Consider the following 20,297-nt stretch of genomic DNA (forward strand, 5'->3'; position numbering starts at 1 on the left):
ATCTGTGCCCATCTTCCTCTACTTTATATGTGGGACGCCTGCCAGAGCATGGCTTGACAAGCAGTGCCTAGGTCTGCACCCACGATCTGAGCTGGTGAACCCCGGGCCACCAAAGCAGAACATGCAAACTTAACCGCTGCACCACTGGGCCGGACCCTCTAAATACTTTTTAAAGAAAAGGTGCTGAAATCTGAGTTTGGTTCCTTGTCATGATAGTGTTATTTTGTAGTCACTTTTGTAATGGAGAAAGAACTCCACTAAAAAGCCAAAGGTGGATGAAATGAAGTAGTTTGGTCTAATGGCCAGTGATAGTATACAGACAGACTCCATGGAATGCTGAAGCCAGTAGCTAGATGGCGTTAGCCAGGAAAGAAAACTAAAATGGTGACATATCTATTTTCCTGTTTGTTTTTTGGGGGAAAAAAAGCAACCAAACTAGCAACGTTTTGTTTTTTGTTTTTTGTTTTTTGTTTTTTTGAGGAAGCTTAGCCCTGAGGTAACTACTGCCAATCCTCCTCTTTTTGCTGAGGAAGACTGGCCCTGAGCTATCATCCCTGCCCATCTTCCTCTACTTTATATGTGGGACACCTACCACAGCGTGGCTTTTGCCAAGCGGTGCCATGTCCGCACCTGGGATCCGAACCAGTAAACCCCTGGCCGCCAAAAAGCGGAATGTGCAAACTTAACTACTGCGCCACCAGACCAGCCCCACAACGTTTTATTGTCATTATTTGTTTTGCCATTTACACCTAAATTTAACTTTGTGTACTTTTATCACTTTTATTTTTAAATAAATTGATTTATGTTTTACTCTTAAAAACAAACGTTGGATATGCATTCATTGAACATATAAAGAACGGTTGTGAAAACAGCCTATTTCAAAGCTAAAAAATACCTGAGAATGTTCCTTTTATTCAAGTAATTAGCCTTTTTAGAATAATGTATAGTTTAGAAACTTAAAATATGAAGTATGTTTTTATTCTCTCAGATGTTTTTAAATGGATGTTTTAGGTTCAAAATACTTTTATTTCGTTTAAGTAATAGCTTTGGATTGCATTGCTTTTTACATCTTGTTTGAATTTATAGTAACTTTTTTGGGGGAGAATAATTTGATGTTAAATGTAGTCTTAAAAGTATTGTTACTAATGAGCCACAAATTAGCACATATGAAAAGTTAAAAATCCAATACGTTTCCTTGACTATAATATGAATAGCTATTTCTAAAAGGAGTGGTATAAACTACTGTAGCATTCTATTTTTAGAAAAGTGATTGTTGTTGTTTGTTACCCTGCTTTTGATATTGTCCTTTGTGGATGACATAAATATTAGAGAAGAGCCTTTCTTTCCTCTACACTTGGCTTCAGAGAGTTTAATGTTTGTGTGAATTATACCTGTTCATGTACCTTATATTTTAAATTAACACATACATTTATCATGACACAATCTAAGAGTAAAGATTAAAACATCTGAATTCTTATTCAAAGTGAAATGCAGCTTATAAAGCTTAGAGGTTCAAAACAGCAGTGGCTTTTGCATTGATAGCTGCGGAGGTTGTGTACAGATTCAATGAAGTCGGTTCTGCAGGATGAACAATGTAGGCAGCAGTAATGTCTGCGGTAAGTTTTAGGAACTTCTTGATAGTTTTAGAGAAGATCCTTCCACAAGATAAGTGAGAAAAAGAATCTCAAATGTGAGGGTATGATATTTGGAGGTTTTTCTTCCAGAGTTTACTTTGTGGAATTATAAACTACTGGCCCGGAAACTTCCAAAGGTTTTCTTTAAAACAATAAAAAATCCTTTGAAAAAATAATAATTTACTCATATTATAACCAAGGTATACGATTCTAGTGTTTTAAAATCTTCTACCGTAAAAAAAACTGAGTCAACATGCTTAATGGTACTCCATTTGTTGTACCTCTTTTGAGGTCAGAAATTTGCACAGCACAAAGATAAGACTTCTCAGGCGTTTTCCATATTCATTTGTCAGGCATATTCTATCAGCAATAGCTGATGCCGCTGTAAAAGCTAGAGTGGGATTTCTGCTTGGAGCAGCTTCTCCCCAGAAGCAGGAGGCACCAAGAGGCCAAGCACTCTCTCCAGTAAATGTATTTTAAAGGAAGGAAACCCATTGCCTTTCTCTGCTTTTTTTTTTTTCTCTCATATTTCTCAGTAATTTCTAGGTTGAGTACTCATTTGCCTTTCATGCAAGATGTCTGCCTGTCCCAAATGTCGTATTTGCTTAAGGTTAGACCTGGCAGGTAGTTAAATATGTACCTTCATTTCTCATGGCTTGAAAATGTAATTATATTTCAATTTATTTCAGATCTTTTTTATATACTCCCAGAATTATGTTCTGTCATCAGTTTTAGAAAATTCTCAGCCATTCATCTTTCTTTTCTTTTTGGAACTCCAGTTACATTTGTATTAGACCTTTTCACTGTGTTTCCATATGTCTCTTATGTTCTTCTTTTTTTATTTTTGTAAGAAAGATCAGCCCTGAGCTAGCATTTATTGCCAATCTTCCTCTTTTTTTTTTTTTTTAGGAAAAGGGGTCCTGGGCTAACATCTGTGTGCCCATCTTCCTCTGTTTTATATGTGGGCCACCTGCCACAGCACAGCTTGATAAGCAGTGCGTAGGTCTGCATCTGGGATCTGAACTGGCGAACCCTGGGCCGCTGAAGCAGAGCACACAAACTTAACTGCTACGCCCCCCGGCTGGCCCCCGATCTTCCTGTTTGCTTGGAGAAGATTGTCACTGAGCAACATCTGTGCCATTCTTCCTCTATTTTATGTGGCATGCCACCACAGCTTGGTTTTACAAATGGTGCTAGGTCTGTGCCTGGGATCTGAACCTGTGAACCCTGGGCCACCGAAGCCGAGCGCATGAACTTAACCGCTATGCCAATAGGCTGGCCCCTCTTATGTTCTTTTCTAAGAACGTGTTTTAACCTTTTTTTTTTTTACTTTTTTTTTTAAAGATTGGCACCTGAGCTAACATCCATTGCCAGTCTTTTCTTTTTTTTCCTCTTCTCCCCAAAGCTCCTTCAGTACATAGTTGTGTATTCTAGTTGTAGGTCCTACTGGTTCTGCTATGTGGGATGCCGCCTCAGCATGGCCTGATGAGTGGTGCTAGGTCCACGCCCAGGATCCAAACCAGCGAAACCCTGGGCCACCGAAGCAGAGTGTGCAAACTTAACCGCTTGGCCATGGGGCCAGTCCCCTGTTTTAACCTTTTCTTTTGCAGTGCTTATTTCAGTCTGAACATTTTCTGGGATCTTGACCTTAAAATCCTGGTTGCCTTAGTAGCTCTCCATTGCCTTCAAAAATATTTTCAGTGCTTCATCAAGCTTTTCTAATTGTTCTCTGTAGGACAATGGTTTTCTATAGGCTAGTCTCTGATAGCCAGAAGCGGAAATTCTAGAATTATTCTGTAAATAGCAAATTTGATCATGTATTTTAAATAAAACCTTACCCCCACCTCATTATGCAAGATAAACACTAAACTGTGTCACAAGGCTCGCTATTTACTCTTCTTTTCAGCTGTTTCTAATCTGCTGTTAAACCCATCTATTGTGTTCTTAATTTTAGTTATTTTATTTTTAGTTTCATTTTATTCTTTTTTATAAATTTTAATTCTCAAATGAAATTCTCATCTTGTTATCTGTTTTCTTAAAGATATTAGTCCTACCCTCTTTTGCCCTTCCTTGGTCTTCCCCTCTAGATACACTGACTGATCTTTTCCCCAATCTTAAGCCTGAATACTGTCATGTTACTGTAGTAATAACTTTCAGATATTTCATTTCTAGGCTGTAGAGACCTTAAAAATGTTTGAAAAAAAGGACAGTAGAGTGAAAAGTGCAGCTGCAACCAACCTCTCATTCCTGTATTATTTGGTAAGTTCTGTTTTTTTTTCACAATTAAGAGTTTTGGTAATGTGATATTTTTATGTTGCTAAATTTCTGCCTGAGGAGCATGCCTAAGGAGCAGCTCCAAAGAAGACTGGTGGAGATGTCAGCAGAATGGAGTGTATAGAGGGTCTGGTCATGATAAGTTCTGGGCCAGGAGTGAGTTCATGGATGTGAGTGAGAGGACCATCTTCAGAAGGAGAAGGAGGGAAAAAAATTGTGGTGGTAAGCATCACATCATAGAATTAGAGTGTAGATCTGGGAGATGAGCTAGAGATACATTTCAACTCCATGTTGGGAATAAAGAAAGTGACATCTTGGGTGAAATGATTTATGTATGGTTACAGTGTCATCGATAACAAGCATACTTGAGCATCTACTGATGCCAGTCATGGGGAATACCAGAAGTTTAAAAGGGAACTTTCTTCATTTGGAACAAAGAAGGCAGGTGGGTAGACTAGGAAGGAAGAAAGGAAGGTTGGCAGAAAACAAATTAATGTGGATAGCAAGTACTTGAGACATTCAGAGGAGGCAAATAACCTTTTAATTTATGACTTTCAGGGAAGATTTCCTAAGGTTGGATCTTGAAAGTCAGAATATAGATAAGAGAGAAAGAAACGTTTGTGGGGAGACCAAAGGAGTAAACAAAAGCACAGAGACGAGAACGCTGGGCAGGGAGATGAGCCTCAGGATTGCTGTGTTTAGTTAGAACGTGTCCAGTCCCCAGGGAGCTTCCGCTCTGTGCACCATTGGGGACTGCTGCCCTGCTGAACTAACGTCACGCTGGGAAGGTGTTCCCCCCTCACACGTGTTAGGATGGGAGAGAGGTCAGACCACTGGTGAAGGTGGCTCCAGTGTTCTAAATCTGCTGGCAGGAGAGTGGTGTCAAGTTCATGTCCAGAGGAGGGTTCAGGTTCAGGAGAAAAATGCTGAGTGTGTTTTTAAATATATTTTAAAAGTGTTTGTACTGTTGGTGATACATTCAAATAGAAATGTCCAGGAGGCATGTGATGCTGATCTCAGACAAGACGTCAGGGTCAGAGATAAAATGTGATGATCGTCTCTGTAAAGGTTAAACCTTTGATAATAGATGCTATGGACTGATTGTCTGTGTGCCCCCAAAATTCGTATATTGAAGCCCTAGTCCCCAGTGTGACTATATTTGGAGGTGAGGGCTCTGTTATGTTAGATGAGGTCATAAGGAGGGAGCCCCCATGATGGGGTTAGTGCCCTTGATAGAAGAGGAGACCAGAGTGCGCTGTCTCCGCCATAAGAGGACGCAGCAAGGAGGCCATCTGCAAACCGCGAACTGGGCTCTCACCAGACCCCGAATTTGCTGACACCTTGATCTTGGACCTCCCAGCCTCCAGAACTGTGAGAAATAAATATTTGTTGTTCAAGTCACACAGTCTGTGGTATTCTGTTATAGCAGCCTGAGCTAAGACAATAGAGGGTATCTCCAAGGGTGAGAGCATAGCACAGAACTGAGAACTAACTTTGGGGTGTGCATACGTTGAAGAGGCCAGAGTAAGAATCAGATCGGGAAGACAGCAGAAGAACTATAGGATGCTTTCTTTGAAGTAAAGGAAGGCACGAAGAGGAAGTATGTAATAGTGAAATCAGAGAGGTAGTACAAGAAAAGGAAAGCTCAGACAAGGCCGCTGTCGCCGGTGAGACGCAGACTCCGAGATGGAGATTAACCTGCAGGAAGTTTGCTGGGGAGAGCTCTGTGGATCAGCACCGCAGGGAGAAAGGTAGGAAGCAGTATTGCGCAGAGGGAGACATGAGGCTGCGATGTAGTCACCACAAGGCCTGAGCCAACCCTGTAGGACACTTTGAAGCTGGGACGGCAGCTCAGCACTCTCCCCTCTTGGGGTGAGGGGACTGGGCCTCCGTAGCCCTGTGTCACCCAGTCGCTGGATATCTGGCCTGCTCACAGGAGGGGCAGGACTTCAGGCATGGTGCCTCTGCCTCTTCGGCCCAGGGTAATTCGTAGACAGGGCTGGCGGCCAAGGCTGGCGGCCGGCACCATTCCCGGCAGCTCTGAAGGACAGGTCTCAGGGGCGAGGCGCAGCCTCCACTACAGCCGTTACGTGTTGAATGTAGGAAATTGTGAGTGAATTTTGTGAACATGGTTTCATGAGTGATCAAGTCTTTACCAAGCTTGGTGAATGTATGGGAGGAGACCAAGAACATTTTTAAAGAAGGAAGAGATTGGTTAGATTTAGTCAACTGAGCAGAGCCAGTGGAGCATCAGATCAATAATTTGTTGTGCCTGGTTGTGAGGAAAATGGTTGTTTTGAGGAAGAATGATGTCTCTTATGTAGTTATATTTAATATATAGTTGAAGATATATTTTTGGTATCCAGTATATAGTTGTATCAGTTTTCTATTGCTCTGTAATAAGCCACCCCAAAACTTAGTGGCTTAAAATAACTATGTATTTGCTCACCTTCTACCTGAAGGGACTGGGTTTACCTGAGTGGTCCTTCTGCTGGTCCGGCCTGGGATCATTCATACTGCTGCCATCGTCTGAGGCTTGACTGAGTCTCAGATGCTTCCCTGATGTCTGGCACTTAGCTGAGCTGTTGGCCAGGCGTCTTAGTCCTCTTTCACAGTGCTTCTCCGGTGGAAGAGCCCAGATTTCTTTTTTTTTTTTTAAGATTGGCACCTGAGCTAACAACTGTTGCCAATCTTCTTTTCTTAATTTTTTTTTATTCTTCTCCCCAAAGCCCCCCAGTACATAGTTGTATATTCTAGTTGTGAGTGTCTCTGGTTGTGGCCTGTGGGACACTGCCTCAGCATGGCCTGATGAGAGGTGCCATGTCTGTACCCAGGATCTGAACCAGCAAAACCCCAGGCCGCCAAAGTGGAGTGCATGAACCCAACCACTCGACCATGGGGCTGGCCACAAGCCCAGACTTCTTACATGGGATAGGGTCCATAAGAGGAGACCCCTGTGCACAGGTGCTTCTCAGGCTTTTGTGTGCGTTGAATTTGTTGTTATCATATTGGGAAAAACAAACATAGGAAAGAACCATACAAGGGCATGAATACTGGGAGATGTGATCTATTAGGGGCATTATTTTAACAATCTATCACTGCCTGCATTCAAGCCCAAATTATTCACATCCTTTCCATATGCAAAATGTACTTAACCTCTCCCAAGACTCTCATGGTCTCGTGCAGTTACAGTATCAGGCTCAAAGGCTGTCATCTACATCAGGTCTGGATAGAGATGGGGCTTTCTCAGGCACAGGTCCTCTTGATCCAGAGTTCTGGGAATAATAAAAACATGTCATCTGCCCCCATACACTACATCTCACAGGATGTAGTGAGATAAGAATGGGATAACTGTAATAAACACTGCCATTCAAAAGGGGTGAGATGGAAGCACCTAACAGTCACTGGTCCTTAACAGTTCTGAAATCCAGCTAAGCACGTGTGTCAGCGCCCCTAATGTGGGAGAAGGGAATATTCCTTGATTAGGGCCCAGCTCTGATTGGAGTGATCCCCCAATCCTTTAGTCTCTGTAGTGCTTGGTTCTGTCTTCTGAGAACCCCTTTGTTCTATAGAAAAAATAACTTATGTTTGCAGCTGATTAACTTTGTTAGTCTGCCTTCTGCCCAGAAAAATTTTAGGCCCAGAGACCTTTTTTCATTTTGGACTGGGTCTGTCCCTAATTTAATCTAATCTGGGAACACTTTTGTTAGTACAACTCCCTTAAAAACTTGGCAGATTTCTATAAATCTCATTAGGATTTCCTTCATGCCCCAAAAGCCAAATCCATAATTCTTTTCAAAGCAGACCCCTTTTTCTCTTAGGTGTACAAGGATGCTGTGGAATAGAGCCCTAAAGATGCTTAGAAGCTTTTTTCTACTTGAGAGAGAGGCTCTACTCTGCTAGGCACTGCCTTAAGTCTTGTTTGCAAAGGATGTCAGAGCTATACCCTTGATTTGATCTCTACCATGCAACCATTTCTTACTTTGAGAATCTTTTGCCACCAAGAGAAACTGGAGACATTAAATAATTTTATTTTCCCACACATCAAGTCCTAGTTCCTCCATATTTCTTCTCAATTCTAGCTGCAAACTCTGAATAGTTCTCTCCTTAGCTCCTCTCTCTCACTGTACCTTATCACACCCAGTTAAAATACCTTAGTTGGCACTTTCAGCAACCTCCTTAGCCACATGTACATGTTCATTAAGTACATTTTCTATCTTCTAAGTCAATGTAGATGCCAAGGAACAGTTGTCTCGTGACTACAAAACATGCCTTGCCCTTTATCAAGCCTCTAATAACAATTGCTCACTGCTTTTCCAAACTCCACTAATGGTTCATCATCTCTCCAGTCTCCATCAGCAACCCTTCACTGCTTTTCTAAATTTTACCTGCTGCCTACTCCAAAAGACAATGTTATATGATTTAGTTTTTATGACAGCAGCACCCTACTTTTAGGTACCAATTTTTATATCAAAGTTCAGAGTCCACACAAATACTTGTACATAAATGTTCATAGCAGCATCATTTATAATAACCAAAAGTGGGTGAAAACAACCCAAGTGTCTCAACAATGAATGGATAAACAAAATGTGGCATATCCATACAATGGGATATTATTCAGTTCTAAAAAGGAGTGAGGTACTGATAAGTGGTACAACATGAATAAACATCAAAAACATTATGCTAAGTGAAAGAAGCCAGACGTAAAAAAGTCACATATGGGGGCCGGCCTGGTGGCACAGTGGTTAAGTTTGCACATTCTCCTTCTCAGCGGCACGGGCGTTCTCCTGTTCGAATCCCAGGTGCAGACATGGCACCACTTGGCAAGCCATGCTGTGGCAGGCGTCCCACATATAAAGTGGAGGAAGATGGGCGCAAACGTTAGCTCAGGGCCAGGCTTCCTCAGCAAAAAGAGGAGGATTGGCGGCAGATGTTAGCTCAGGGCTAATCTTCCTCAAAAAAAAAAAGTCACATATTATTATATTTATTATGAAATGTCCAGAATGGACAAATCCATGGAGACAGAAAGCACATTAGTGGTTGGCAGGTGCTGGGGGGAAGGGAGAATGGGGAGTGACTGCTAATTGGTGCAGGATTTCTTTCGAGGATGATAAAAATGTTAGGGAAATGTAATGTTATGGATACTGGTGACGGTTGTACAACTTTGTGAATGTGTTAAATGCCACAGAATTGTATGTTTTAAAAGGGTTTTTTAATGATATTTGAATTATATTCTCTATTTTTTTAAAGTTCAATCAGGGAAGCAGTCACTGTGAATGTTACGGGAAAAGGGATATAGGAATTAGAACTTATACAGTGGTAGAGGAGCTATGCAGGTGAAGGTGTGGAAGGGGGCCTTGGGGAACTGAGAAGGGATCACCCATCAGTGAGTAAGTAGCCAGGTTTGTCCAGCAGCCACCCAACGGGGGACTTCATGAAGAGGTGTATGGGAAGTGATTGCCTCTGTACAGCTGCTTCCTCTGTGGGTCCACAGCCAAGCACCATCATGGATCTGGATTGCTCTGGTCAGCAGAGACAGCACAGTCAGGAAGAAGAGCCAGACGTGGAGTGGAAGTAAGTGAGGACAGACTGGAACCCATGGACATCAGTCCTGCAGCTGATGACCAGCAAAAGACCTTCAGAAAGTAAAGGCTGCTGCTTCATGTCTGCAATCTACATGTCCTAGAAGTTCCTTTTGGCCAAGTCTAGAAGAGAACCATACAGGGAAGAGGATTCTAGGAAGTGTGGCTCTCAGCTTAACTAAGCTGATATGGCACAAACAGCTGCACTACTTAAGAACTGAGAGGTCCACGTGGCATGCATGAATAATGGCAAGGTTCTGATCGAGCATTTGGTAGCAGAGACAAAAGAAGATGATTGCTAGAAATGCAAGACCTAGTAAGTGATGCAGCCAGTTTGAGGGGGGAGCAGAAAGGATAGTGATGCTTCCATAGCTATTTCAATGCTTTAGGTTTGGGAAGCATAGTACTGCAGTAATAATGACATGAAATTTGGGCCCTCGAAATGGAGCTACCTACATATAAATAATGTTGTTAGTCAAACCAGGAGACTGTGGAGAAGCCAATTATAAGAAACTTGGGTAGTCGAAAGAGCTTGATGATTAAAAATCTTTTGTAGAATAAGCCTATCAAGACCAAAATATGTAAAATATTTCTGTTTATCCTATCTGTAGTCTCAGAAAGTCTGTTTATCATATCAATAATTTCAAAACAGAAAAGATATTTGATCAACTTTGAATAATTTGTATGTGTTTGGTACTTTATTTAGGAAAATGAATTTGCACAAGCCAGCAGCTATGCAGATTTAGCTGTGAACTCTGATAGATACAATCCATCAGCTCTTACTAATAAAGGGAATACAGTTTTTGCAAATGGTGATTATGAGAAGGCAGCTGAATTCTATAAAGAGGCTCTAAGAAATGATTCTTCTTGTACTGAAGCACTTTATAATATTGGTAAGTAAAACAGGGAGAATTGCTTTCTTTTGTTCTTTTTGCTTTTCAATTCTTTTTTTTTTTCCTTCAAAGAGCTCTAACTCAAGAGGAGGAGAAGAGTTGAAAAGAAGATCCTTGGATCATAGGTTATTTTTTTAAAATTTTTTATTGAGTTAATGGTAGGTTACAATCTTGTGAAATTTCAGTTGTACATTGTCTGTCAGTCGTGTTGTCGGTGCAACCCTTCACCCTTTGTGGCCACCCCCCAACCCCCCTTTCCCCTGGTAGCCACTAGTCTGTCCTCTTTGTCCACATGTTTAAATTCAATCATAGGTTATTTTTTAATGGAATTCATGATTCAAAAGCTGTACACATGTAAAATTTGGATAGATGTTGCCATACAGCCCTCTGAGAAAATTTTTCCAATTTCTGTTTCCACTGTGGTGTATGAGATGACTGATTTCCCAAATTCCTACTAATACTGAATATTATAATTCAACTTTTGCCAAACTGAGAGGTGAAAAAAATCACATTTTCTTCCTTTTTAATTATGAGCAGTTCCAAACATAAAAAAATTGTACGAGAAAAATAAATACCCATGTACCTACAACCTGAAGGCTCACCACTATCTCATTTTCTTCCCTTCCCTGAAATGAGTGTCATTCCTTCCTGTTCCTGAGTTTGCAGTGTTGCAGACACATCTTGATGCAATACTGTGTCTTATCTCTTGGGTTATTAATGAAGTTTCTTTTGATGTTTTCTTCTCCCTACGTAGGTTTGTTTTGGGTTTTTTTTTGGTTTGCTTGTTTGTTTTATCCTCTCTCTGTCATGTTACAACTTATCCTCAGATGTCTGATGGTCCTGGCCTGTCTCCTCATATTTAGGACTTTGCAGCTAAAAGCTGAGTGGGATCTCTGGGGCCACAAGTGAGATTGATGGACGGGCACCCTGCCATAGGGCCATCTGTCTGATCTGTTTAGTTGGGGCACTGCCCGTCAGTCAACTTGATCTTTTCCTTCCAGAGAAGACTCTTTAATTTCCTGCCAGAGGAGAAAGGAAGACCTGTCTGGGTTGGGAGGAGAGGAGGCAGGGTGAAATTAGCAATTTTGGATGGAGTCAAGGAGAGCTTCACTGAGAAGGTGACGTTTAAAGTCATGTTGGAAGGAAGGGAGGATCTGACCATTTGGATACCTGGGAAAAGAGCATTCCCGGCAGAGGGAGGTGAAGAGCAAAGGCCTTAATGCAGATTGCTTGCCTAGATATGTACTTGGGGCTGGCCCCGTGGCTGAGTGGTTAAGTTTGTGCGGTCCACTGCAGGCGGCCCAGTGTTTCATTGGTTCGAATCCTGGGTGCACACATGGCACTACTCATCAAACCATGCTGAGGCAGTGTCCCACATGCCACAACTAGAAGGACTCACAATGAAGAATATACAACTATGTACTAGGGGGCTTTGGGGAGAAAAAGGAAAAAAATAAAATCTTTAGATACGTACCGATTTATTCTCTTTGTAAGTTTTAAATACCTTCCCTAGTCCATTGCTTGACTTTTAACTTTATAATTTCTTTTGTCAAACAGAATTTTAAGATTTTTTATATAGTCAAATTTGGCTTTTTGAAAATTTGTGCCTTCATTTGTTTATTGCTTTGCAGAGCCCTTCCCTCCCCCAAGATTACAAAATCACTTTCTTATATTTTTGTATCATTCTTTTACAGCTTTGTTTTTTCCTTTTAGCTTTAAAGTAAATTTTGAATTTATTCCTTTTGTGAATAAATTCACAATAGGAATCTCTGTTTTTTTCTTCATCATAGTCAATTGTCCTGGCACCATTTATTCCTAGTCCCTTAGTCCTCATTGATTTTAAATGCCCATTAACTGAGTTCTGTAACTGAGTCAGTTTCTCAACAATTTTTCTGTCTGTTAATCTGTTTGTCATTCCTGCTCCCCTACGACACTAAAATCACTAAAGCTTTATGGCATGTTTTGGTATCTACCAAACATTAGTGAAAAGCCCAGCCCGCTCCACCCACATTGCTCTTTTCTTTAAAAAGTTCTGTTCATCTTTATTTTTTCTTCTGGATGAATATTTATGTATATTTAAAGATTTATTCTGTTACTTTGAGAAAATTCATTCCCAGTAATAGTGCTAATAGCTTTTCTTTCTCTTCTTTTTAAGGCCTTACCTATAAGAAGCTAAACCGGCTTGATGAAGCTTTGGACTGTTTCCTGAAACTTCACGCAATCCTGAGAAACAGCGCCCAAGTTCTGTACCAGATAGCACATGTGTATCTTATGTGAAAAACTTAAGGACAGTTATTAATTCACTCAATTGGTGATTGAATACCAATTATTAAATAAGCTTAACCAAGGAAGTAATTGATGAGGATAATATTTTAAAACCTATCAGGTTAATGTGTGATGAAAGTATTGAGTGATCCTATTTTAAAAGATTGTTTGCATTTATAAGAGGAATTATTTAAAGGTTAAAACTGTTTATTAAATTTTGGAAATAATTGAAGCAATTGAGTATGACATGTTGCATACTCATAAGCTATTCATTGAATATGGATTAGATACTTTAGAATGTGTTAGCTCTGAGTCTTACAGGGTATTTTTGAAGCAGTCACTTACTAATTAAAAGGAAAATATTGTTTATTACTGATAGTACTACTGATTGAGTTTGGATAATTTATCTTGTGTATTTTAGCTGACCATGTAGGTTTGGTGAATGTAACTCTCTGAACGCCTTAACCCTCCAAAATTACACAGTAGTTTGTATGGATTCGCTCATTCGTTCATTCAGTAGTCGTTTATTGACTGGGTACTATATGTGCCAGTATCATATTTAGAACTCTGGGGAATGTTGAAATATAAAATACTGCTCTCGTGTCAGTTTCTTCTACAACTCTTAGCTTTCTTTAGTTTTTTTTTCCCCCTTGCCCTTGTTTGGAAAAGCATAAATTTGTTAATGTTTTTAATGCCTTTGACACTATTTGAAAAACACTTTAATTTCTCTCCTTATTTAAGAAAAAAACTTTGACAACAACATTGGGAAGGATTAAAATCTTATATAGGGTTTTAAGTTACCATTGGCTTGATATAAATTTTATATAAATATGTTTAGAAAAAAGTATATTATGAGACATACCATTAATAATTGTAAGTAGTATCTGCTGTCCTTAGGGTAGAGTAGATAAAAAAATTCTTTTGTTAAAAATTTTAGTTTGGGGGCAGATGGCTTCGTAGTTATTTCTTTTAGCCTTTTTGTTTTGTCCATTTAATTTCTCTGAAATTGCCAGTGTCATGAACTGATACTACCCAGTTCATCATCACTTTAGATCGAATTGAGTAATTGCTACATTTAAGGCTGAGTTTCTTTCCTTGTTCTTATGTTTTCTTATGGTATCACATTTGTCATCATTAAAAATAGAAGGCTCTTTTTCAATAAAACTTTGGATTGGGGTATTTTCATTTCATTGAAACATCTAATATAAAAATAAATAGTAAGTAATCAATAAGTATTGATGTGAATAAATTATTTGAGTATGTGCAGAGGACTTACTAGGCACAAAAGCTACAAAAAACACAGCTCTGTATTTTGGGCTTATAATCTAATTAGGGAAAACTCATAGGAAAACACGTGGAAACTATTCCCTTAATATGTTTAATATGTTGAGCATGTTAAGAGAGGTAGAATAATTGAACACAACATTCAGGCATTTTTATTAAGGACAAATTTTGGACAATGCTGTGAATAAAATGGCAAACTGTTAATTCTCCTAGAAATTTGGGAGTTGATCTTAGTGGACAGTAACAAAGCAAAAGGAAAAACAAGGTGTGTGTATGATACAAGGGCGTTATTTACAGTACTGCTCCATTTGTCATCCTTATCCCTGGAGAAATACAGAGTAAACTATTAAATAGCACGTTACTATAGGCTAAGAGATAGTTTTATTGTAATGTTGTTTTTAGGTTTCCCTATTGATCAATGAATTTAGAAAAATTGTGTTATCCTTAACTGAAATTGTCCAAGATATGAATTAATGGAAGATCCCAATCAAGCTATTGAATGGTTAATGCAACTGATCAGTGTTGTTCCAACTGATTCTAGAGCTTTATCTAAACTAGGAGAATTATATGATAGTGAAGGAGATAAATCTCAAGCATTTCAATATTATTATGAGGTAGGTATATAATCTTACTTTCCTTCTACTTTTTAGCTTTTATGAATTATTATTAAAAAAAAAAAAAAAAAAACACAGCTTCCTGGGGCTGGCCTGGTGGCGTAGTCGTTAAATTTGTGTACTCCACTTCGGCCGCCCGGGGTTCACGGGTTCGGATCCTGGGCGCGGACCTATACACTATTCATCAAGCCATGCTTTGGCAGTGTCCCATATACAAAATAGAGGATGACTGGCAGAGATATAAGCTCAGGACCAGTCTTCCTCAGACACACCAAAAAAACCAGCCTTTTAATTTTTAAAATTTAGAAATGCTTATTAGTTTTTAAATGAGTAATGATTTAAAATAAAGCATTTGTGGAATATAAAGTTAGTTTTGATTAAAATTAATAAAAACTGAAATTAAAAGTACAGTTTTTTTTTCTTTTGAAGCATGATTTTCATCCCTTTTTGATTCTATTACATATTGAATTTGATTCAGATTATATATCAGTACATCAAAAAGATGTATATAGATAATTTTAAAATGTGTCAAATTTTGTTTTCTAAATCTTGTACAATTTCAGAATTCATAAAGTGCTTATGACAGCTCATAGTTTTTTATTAAGAAATTTCACAGTGGATATGGGGCCAGCCTCGTGGCCAAGTGGTTAAGTTTGTGTGCTCCACTTCAGCGGCCCAGGGTTTCACTGGTTCAGATCCTGGGCACAGACATGGCACTGCTGGTCAGGCCACGTTGAGGTGGTGTCCCACATGCCACAATTAGAAGGACCCACAACTAAAATATACAACTACATACTGGGGGGATTTGGGGAGAGAAAGCAGAAAAAAAATTTTTTTAAAAATTTCACAGTGGGTAAATTAACCCATTCAATAGGTAAAATGTTCAAAAATTAAATTATACATTGCCACTGAAGTTGTATTGTCATGTTCCTTATTTTTTCCAGTCATATAGGTATTTCCCTTCTAACATCGAAGTCATTGAGTGGCTTGGAGCCTATTACATTGACACCCAGTTTTGTGAAAAAGCCATTCAGTACTTTGAAAGAGCTTCTCTTATACAGTAAGTAACTATTATGATGATATGTTTAGTTAAATATCTTGTGTTGAGATTTGATTTTATCCCTAGAATTAGAATCTTATAGACATATTAAGTTCATGAACAAATATTAGTGAACATTTATGCATTATTTCCATTTTCTTGTATTATGTTCCATTTTAGTTGTTTTTATTTTGATAAATATATTTTCCTTATATGCAAAAGTTTTAAAAATACCTTCAAGATCCTTTTTTTAATGTATTCACATCTCAGCAAACAAATATTATTTCTTTATCCGTCAAATAATGACTACCTCAGTTCTAGGACGAAGTTTCATTTCTGAAAGCGTTCTAATAGAAGTTGTGTTGGTTTCAATTTATAAGTGATACATGTTGTATATTAAAAATTAAACTCTTAAAGATGTCTTTAATTTTACATCAGAATGTTTTGTACATGTCTGACTCAAAAATAACTAGAATATATCATATTTTGCTTTGTGTTTGGCCAAACTGAATTTTAACATTAAATATGACTTTTAATCATTTAAACGATAAAGAAATGCTTAATAATTTGAGTGATCTGTGTAATTTAGATTAGGCAATTAGTTTTTATGACACTTGCTTCACGTAAATATTTTGTGAATTATAAAACTGACTACCAAGCATAGAGGGATAGATTATTTATGTGCTTGAGACTGAAGTTAGATAGGTTATATACTGTAAACTTTTTATTATGCTTAATATTAACTCTAACCTTAGCCGTTAGCTGATGTAAGACACTTTCTCCTTTGAGGCTTCATCCACCACTGTTCCATCCTTGACTCCCATTTGTGAATTTCCCATTTGTGAATTTCCTGTGTTGACCTGACAGTCCTTCTCTTATCTAGTCTAGATCATGCTGTTTTTTTCTATCCTATCAGTAGTCACAAATCTTGGCCTTCCTAACTATTGCTCTTTACTCCTCTGCAATTCTGCCGCCTAGATCTTATGTGATTTTGATTATCATCCAGCACATTTATACAAATAAATTCCTACATTGTAATATCCAGCTGTCTGAACATAACCTTCTCTCCTTCCAGCTTCCATACTCCCTACTTTCCAGTATGCCTTTCTTTGATAGAATTGAGACCTCCAATTTCTTGACCTTTCTTTCTCTTGCAGTGTCAGTCTCTCCTGGCTTTAGTTCTGAGTCTGTCTTTTCTAGGCTACTTGATTGATCATATCTATTCCCTTACTTGCTCTTGGTTACTTTTTCTCTGTTGCTTTGTTGCCTCTTTCATCTCCCCAAATTTTAGTTCATGAATTAATGTAACTATTCATTCCATTCTTATACAAGAGTGGGAAACAGTATTGGACATAAATTATGTGACCAGATGAATTGATGACATACACATTTGTATCATGTGCACGCTCCTCATCAGTCTTAAGTGTTTCTAATTATCTCTCCCTCCTTTTTCTCTCACAGATCTCCTCAGCTTCTCTCCCTGTTTTACACTTAAATTTCCCAGAAAATAGAAATCTTTCCTAGGAACTCCCCTAAACATTTGCCTCTTCCTGCTTTCCTATAAATTTACTTGCACCTGTTTTTGCCTCCTTCTTCCTAAGTGACAGAGACATTTAATATGCATTAATTACCCCTCCTCCTGAGCATTTATTTTCTGTACTATACATCTTAATTTCCACTTTTTCTCCTTTTTTTATATGCTCAGTCTTTGTTTGCCATGTAAGTTTTACCTCTACAATAAAAATGTAAGCTCTTTGGAGGTGGTGCAGAGGTCTGTACTTTTGTTACATAGTTCTTTACATATTTCAGAATAGTTGGCATATAGTTGCAGTAAATTATATTACATATCTTTGCTGTTTCTTTCCTATAGAAACTCCTCACCTTGCTGTATTCTTAGTAATCTTTATGATTCTGGTATTTTGGTAATTGGTTTAAGCCTCTACTGTTATTTTCTGTTTTCATAAATCCATAAATCATGCCTTAAAACTTCAAGAAATCCTAGTCCTAACTGGTCCATTTAATGTAATTTTATTATGGTGCTGCATTAGAAAATGTTCTTTAGTATTTATCATGATTATTATTATTATGGAATACCATCAAGCAGACCGATGTATACATTATAGGAGTTCTGGAAGGAGAAGACAGAGAATGGACCAGAGAGATTATTTGAAGAGATAATGACTGAAACTTCCCAAATTTGAGGAAGATATGGATCTACAAATGCAAGAAGCTCAATGAACTTCAAATAGGAAAAACCCAAAGAGACTCCCAACAAGACACATTATAATAAAATTGTTGAAAGACAAAGAGAATCTTGAAAGCAAGCAAAGAAAAGTGACACATCATGTAGAAGGGATCCTCAGTAAGATTATCAGCAGATTTCTCAGCAGAAACCTGGGAGGCCAGAAGGCAGTGGGATAACATATTTAAAGTCCTAAAATAAAGAAAATGTCAACCAAGAATTCCATATCTAGCAAAACTGTCCTTTGAGAATGAAGGAGAAATTAAGACATTTCCAGATAAACAAAAGCTAGAGGAATTCATTACTAGTACATCTACCCTACAAGAAACTTAGACATGTTTAAGTTTTTAAGTGTAAATCTAAGTCTAAGATGTAAGAAACAATTAAAGAACACTTGTAAAGATAACTTCATAGGTAAATGTAAGAGCCAGTATTATTGTGGTTTTGATTTGGTTTATAACTTCTCTTTTTCCTGTATGATTTAAAGGCAAATGCACAAAAAGGAATGCACAGAAAAGGAATGAAGTGAATCAAAATAGTACACCACCAAAAAATCAGCCAAATACCAAAAAAGAGCAGTAATGGGGGAATTGAGGAATAAAAAACAGTAATAGGCATAGAAAACAAATAGCTAAATAGCAGAAGCCAATTGTTTTATATCAGTAATAACATTAAGTGGAAATATATTAAACTCTCCCATTAAAAGACAGAGATTGGCAGATTGAATAGAAAATCAGGATCCTTCTGTATGCTGTCTACTAGGTACTCACTTTAGATATAAGGGTACAAAGAGGTTGAAAGTAGATAGGTGGAAAAAGATGTTCCATGCAAATAGTAACCAAAAGAGAGCTGGGCTAGCTATGTTATTGTCAGATGAAATAGACTTTAAATTACAAAAGATTATAAGAGACAGAGAAGGATGTTATATATTGATAAAAAGCTCATTACTACAAGAATATATAACAATTATAAACAGATACACAACTAAAGGAGGAAACCAAGAATATATGAAACAAAAATGGACAGAATTGAAGGGAGAAATAGATAGTCCTACAATAGTAGTTGGAGACTTCAGTAGCCTACTTTCAATAATGGATAGACAAGTGAGACAGAAGATCAGTAAGGAAATAGAGAACTTGAGCAACACTATGAACTAATTAGATGTAACAGTTTTGTACAGAACACTCAACCCAACAAGAGCAGAACACACATTCTTCTCTAGTGCACATGGCACATTCCCCAAGATAGACTATATGTATTAGGCCACAAAACAAGTCTTAATAAATTTTAAAAGACTGAAATCATACGAAGTAACTTTTCCTGTCACAATGAAATGAAACTTTAAATCAACAAAAGAAGGAAAACTGGCAAATTCACAAATATGTGGAAATTAAGATGCTCTTAACCAGTGGGTCAGAGATGAAATCAGAAGGGAAATTAGAAAATACCTTGAGATGAATGAAAATGGAACATAACATACCAAAACTTATGGGATGCAGCAAAAGCAGTGCTAAGAGGAAAATTTATAGCTGTAAATACACACATTAAAAGAGAAGAAAGATCTCACATTAATAACCTAACTAATTCCTTAAGGAATTATTTTTTAAAAAAAACAGCAAATTAAACCCACAGCTAGCAGAAGGAAGGAAATTATAAAGATTAGGGTAAAGATAGATAAAATGGAGAATAGCAAAACAAATAGGGAAAATCAATGAAACCAAAAGTTGATTCTTTGAAAAGATCAACAAAATTGACAAATCTTTGATTGTTAGATTGATGAAGAAAAAAAGAGAAAAGACAAATTACTAAAATCAAAAATGGAAGTAGGATCATTACTACCAATTTTACAGAAATAAAAAAGATTATGAGAATACTATGAGTAGTTGTATGCCAACAAATTAGATAACCTGGATAAAGTGGACAAATTCCTTGAAACACACAATCAACCAAAACTGACTCAGGAAGAAATAGAAAATCTGAATAGACCTATAACTAGTAATGAGATTCAATTAAGTAATCAAAAATATTCCAATAAAGAAAATCCCTGGACCAAGTGGCTTGACTGGTGAATTCTACTGTAATGTTTAATTTTAGTGTCAACTGGACTGTTCACTGGGTGCCCACATTAAACATTATTCCTAGCTGTATCTGTGAGGGTGTTTCCTGATAAGACGAGCGTTTGAATTGGTCTGGTGGACTCACTAGATTGCCCACCCCAGTGTGAGTGGCATCACCCATCTCTTGAAGGACTGGATAGAACAAAAGGCAGAGCAAGGAGGAATTTGTCCCTTTTTCCTACCTCACTGTTGAGCTGGGACGTTTCATCTCACCTTCTCCTGCCCTTGGACTAGGATTTACACCATCAGCTCCCCTAGGTATCAGGCCTTCAGACTTGGACTGAATTATACCACTAGCTTTACGGGGTCTCCAGCTTGTGGACAGCAGATTATGGGACTTCTTAGCCTCCATA

At 38.0% G+C, this 20,297-nt stretch overlaps 1 protein-coding gene across 6 annotated transcripts in view; it reads left to right on the plus strand.

Moving 5' to 3' along the window:
• The window catches only part of IFT88 (intraflagellar transport 88), a 135,547-nt gene that overhangs the window by 61,300 nt on the left and 53,950 nt on the right, over positions 1 to 20,297 (plus strand). For 5 of the 6 annotated variants that reach the window (XM_005601085.4, XM_014731953.3, XM_070239447.1 and 2 more), the window contains 5 exons: positions 3,807 to 3,893; positions 10,197 to 10,383; positions 12,539 to 12,647; positions 14,396 to 14,546; positions 15,491 to 15,606. In XM_005601085.4, the coding sequence (XP_005601142.2) occupies positions 3,807 to 3,893; positions 10,197 to 10,383; positions 12,539 to 12,647; positions 14,396 to 14,546; positions 15,491 to 15,606 (650 nt within the window). Of the gene's footprint in view, positions 1 to 3,806; positions 3,894 to 10,196; positions 10,384 to 12,538; positions 12,648 to 14,395; positions 14,547 to 15,490; positions 15,607 to 17,708; positions 19,624 to 20,297 lie in introns of those variants that run through there. The other variant, XM_070239449.1, reaches the window with a different exon arrangement.

Source organism: Equus caballus, chromosome 17 (assembly GCF_041296265.1).
Source record: "Equus caballus isolate H_3958 breed thoroughbred chromosome 17, TB-T2T, whole genome shotgun sequence".
Classification (NCBI taxonomy): Eukaryota; Metazoa; Chordata; class Mammalia; order Perissodactyla; family Equidae; genus Equus; species Equus caballus.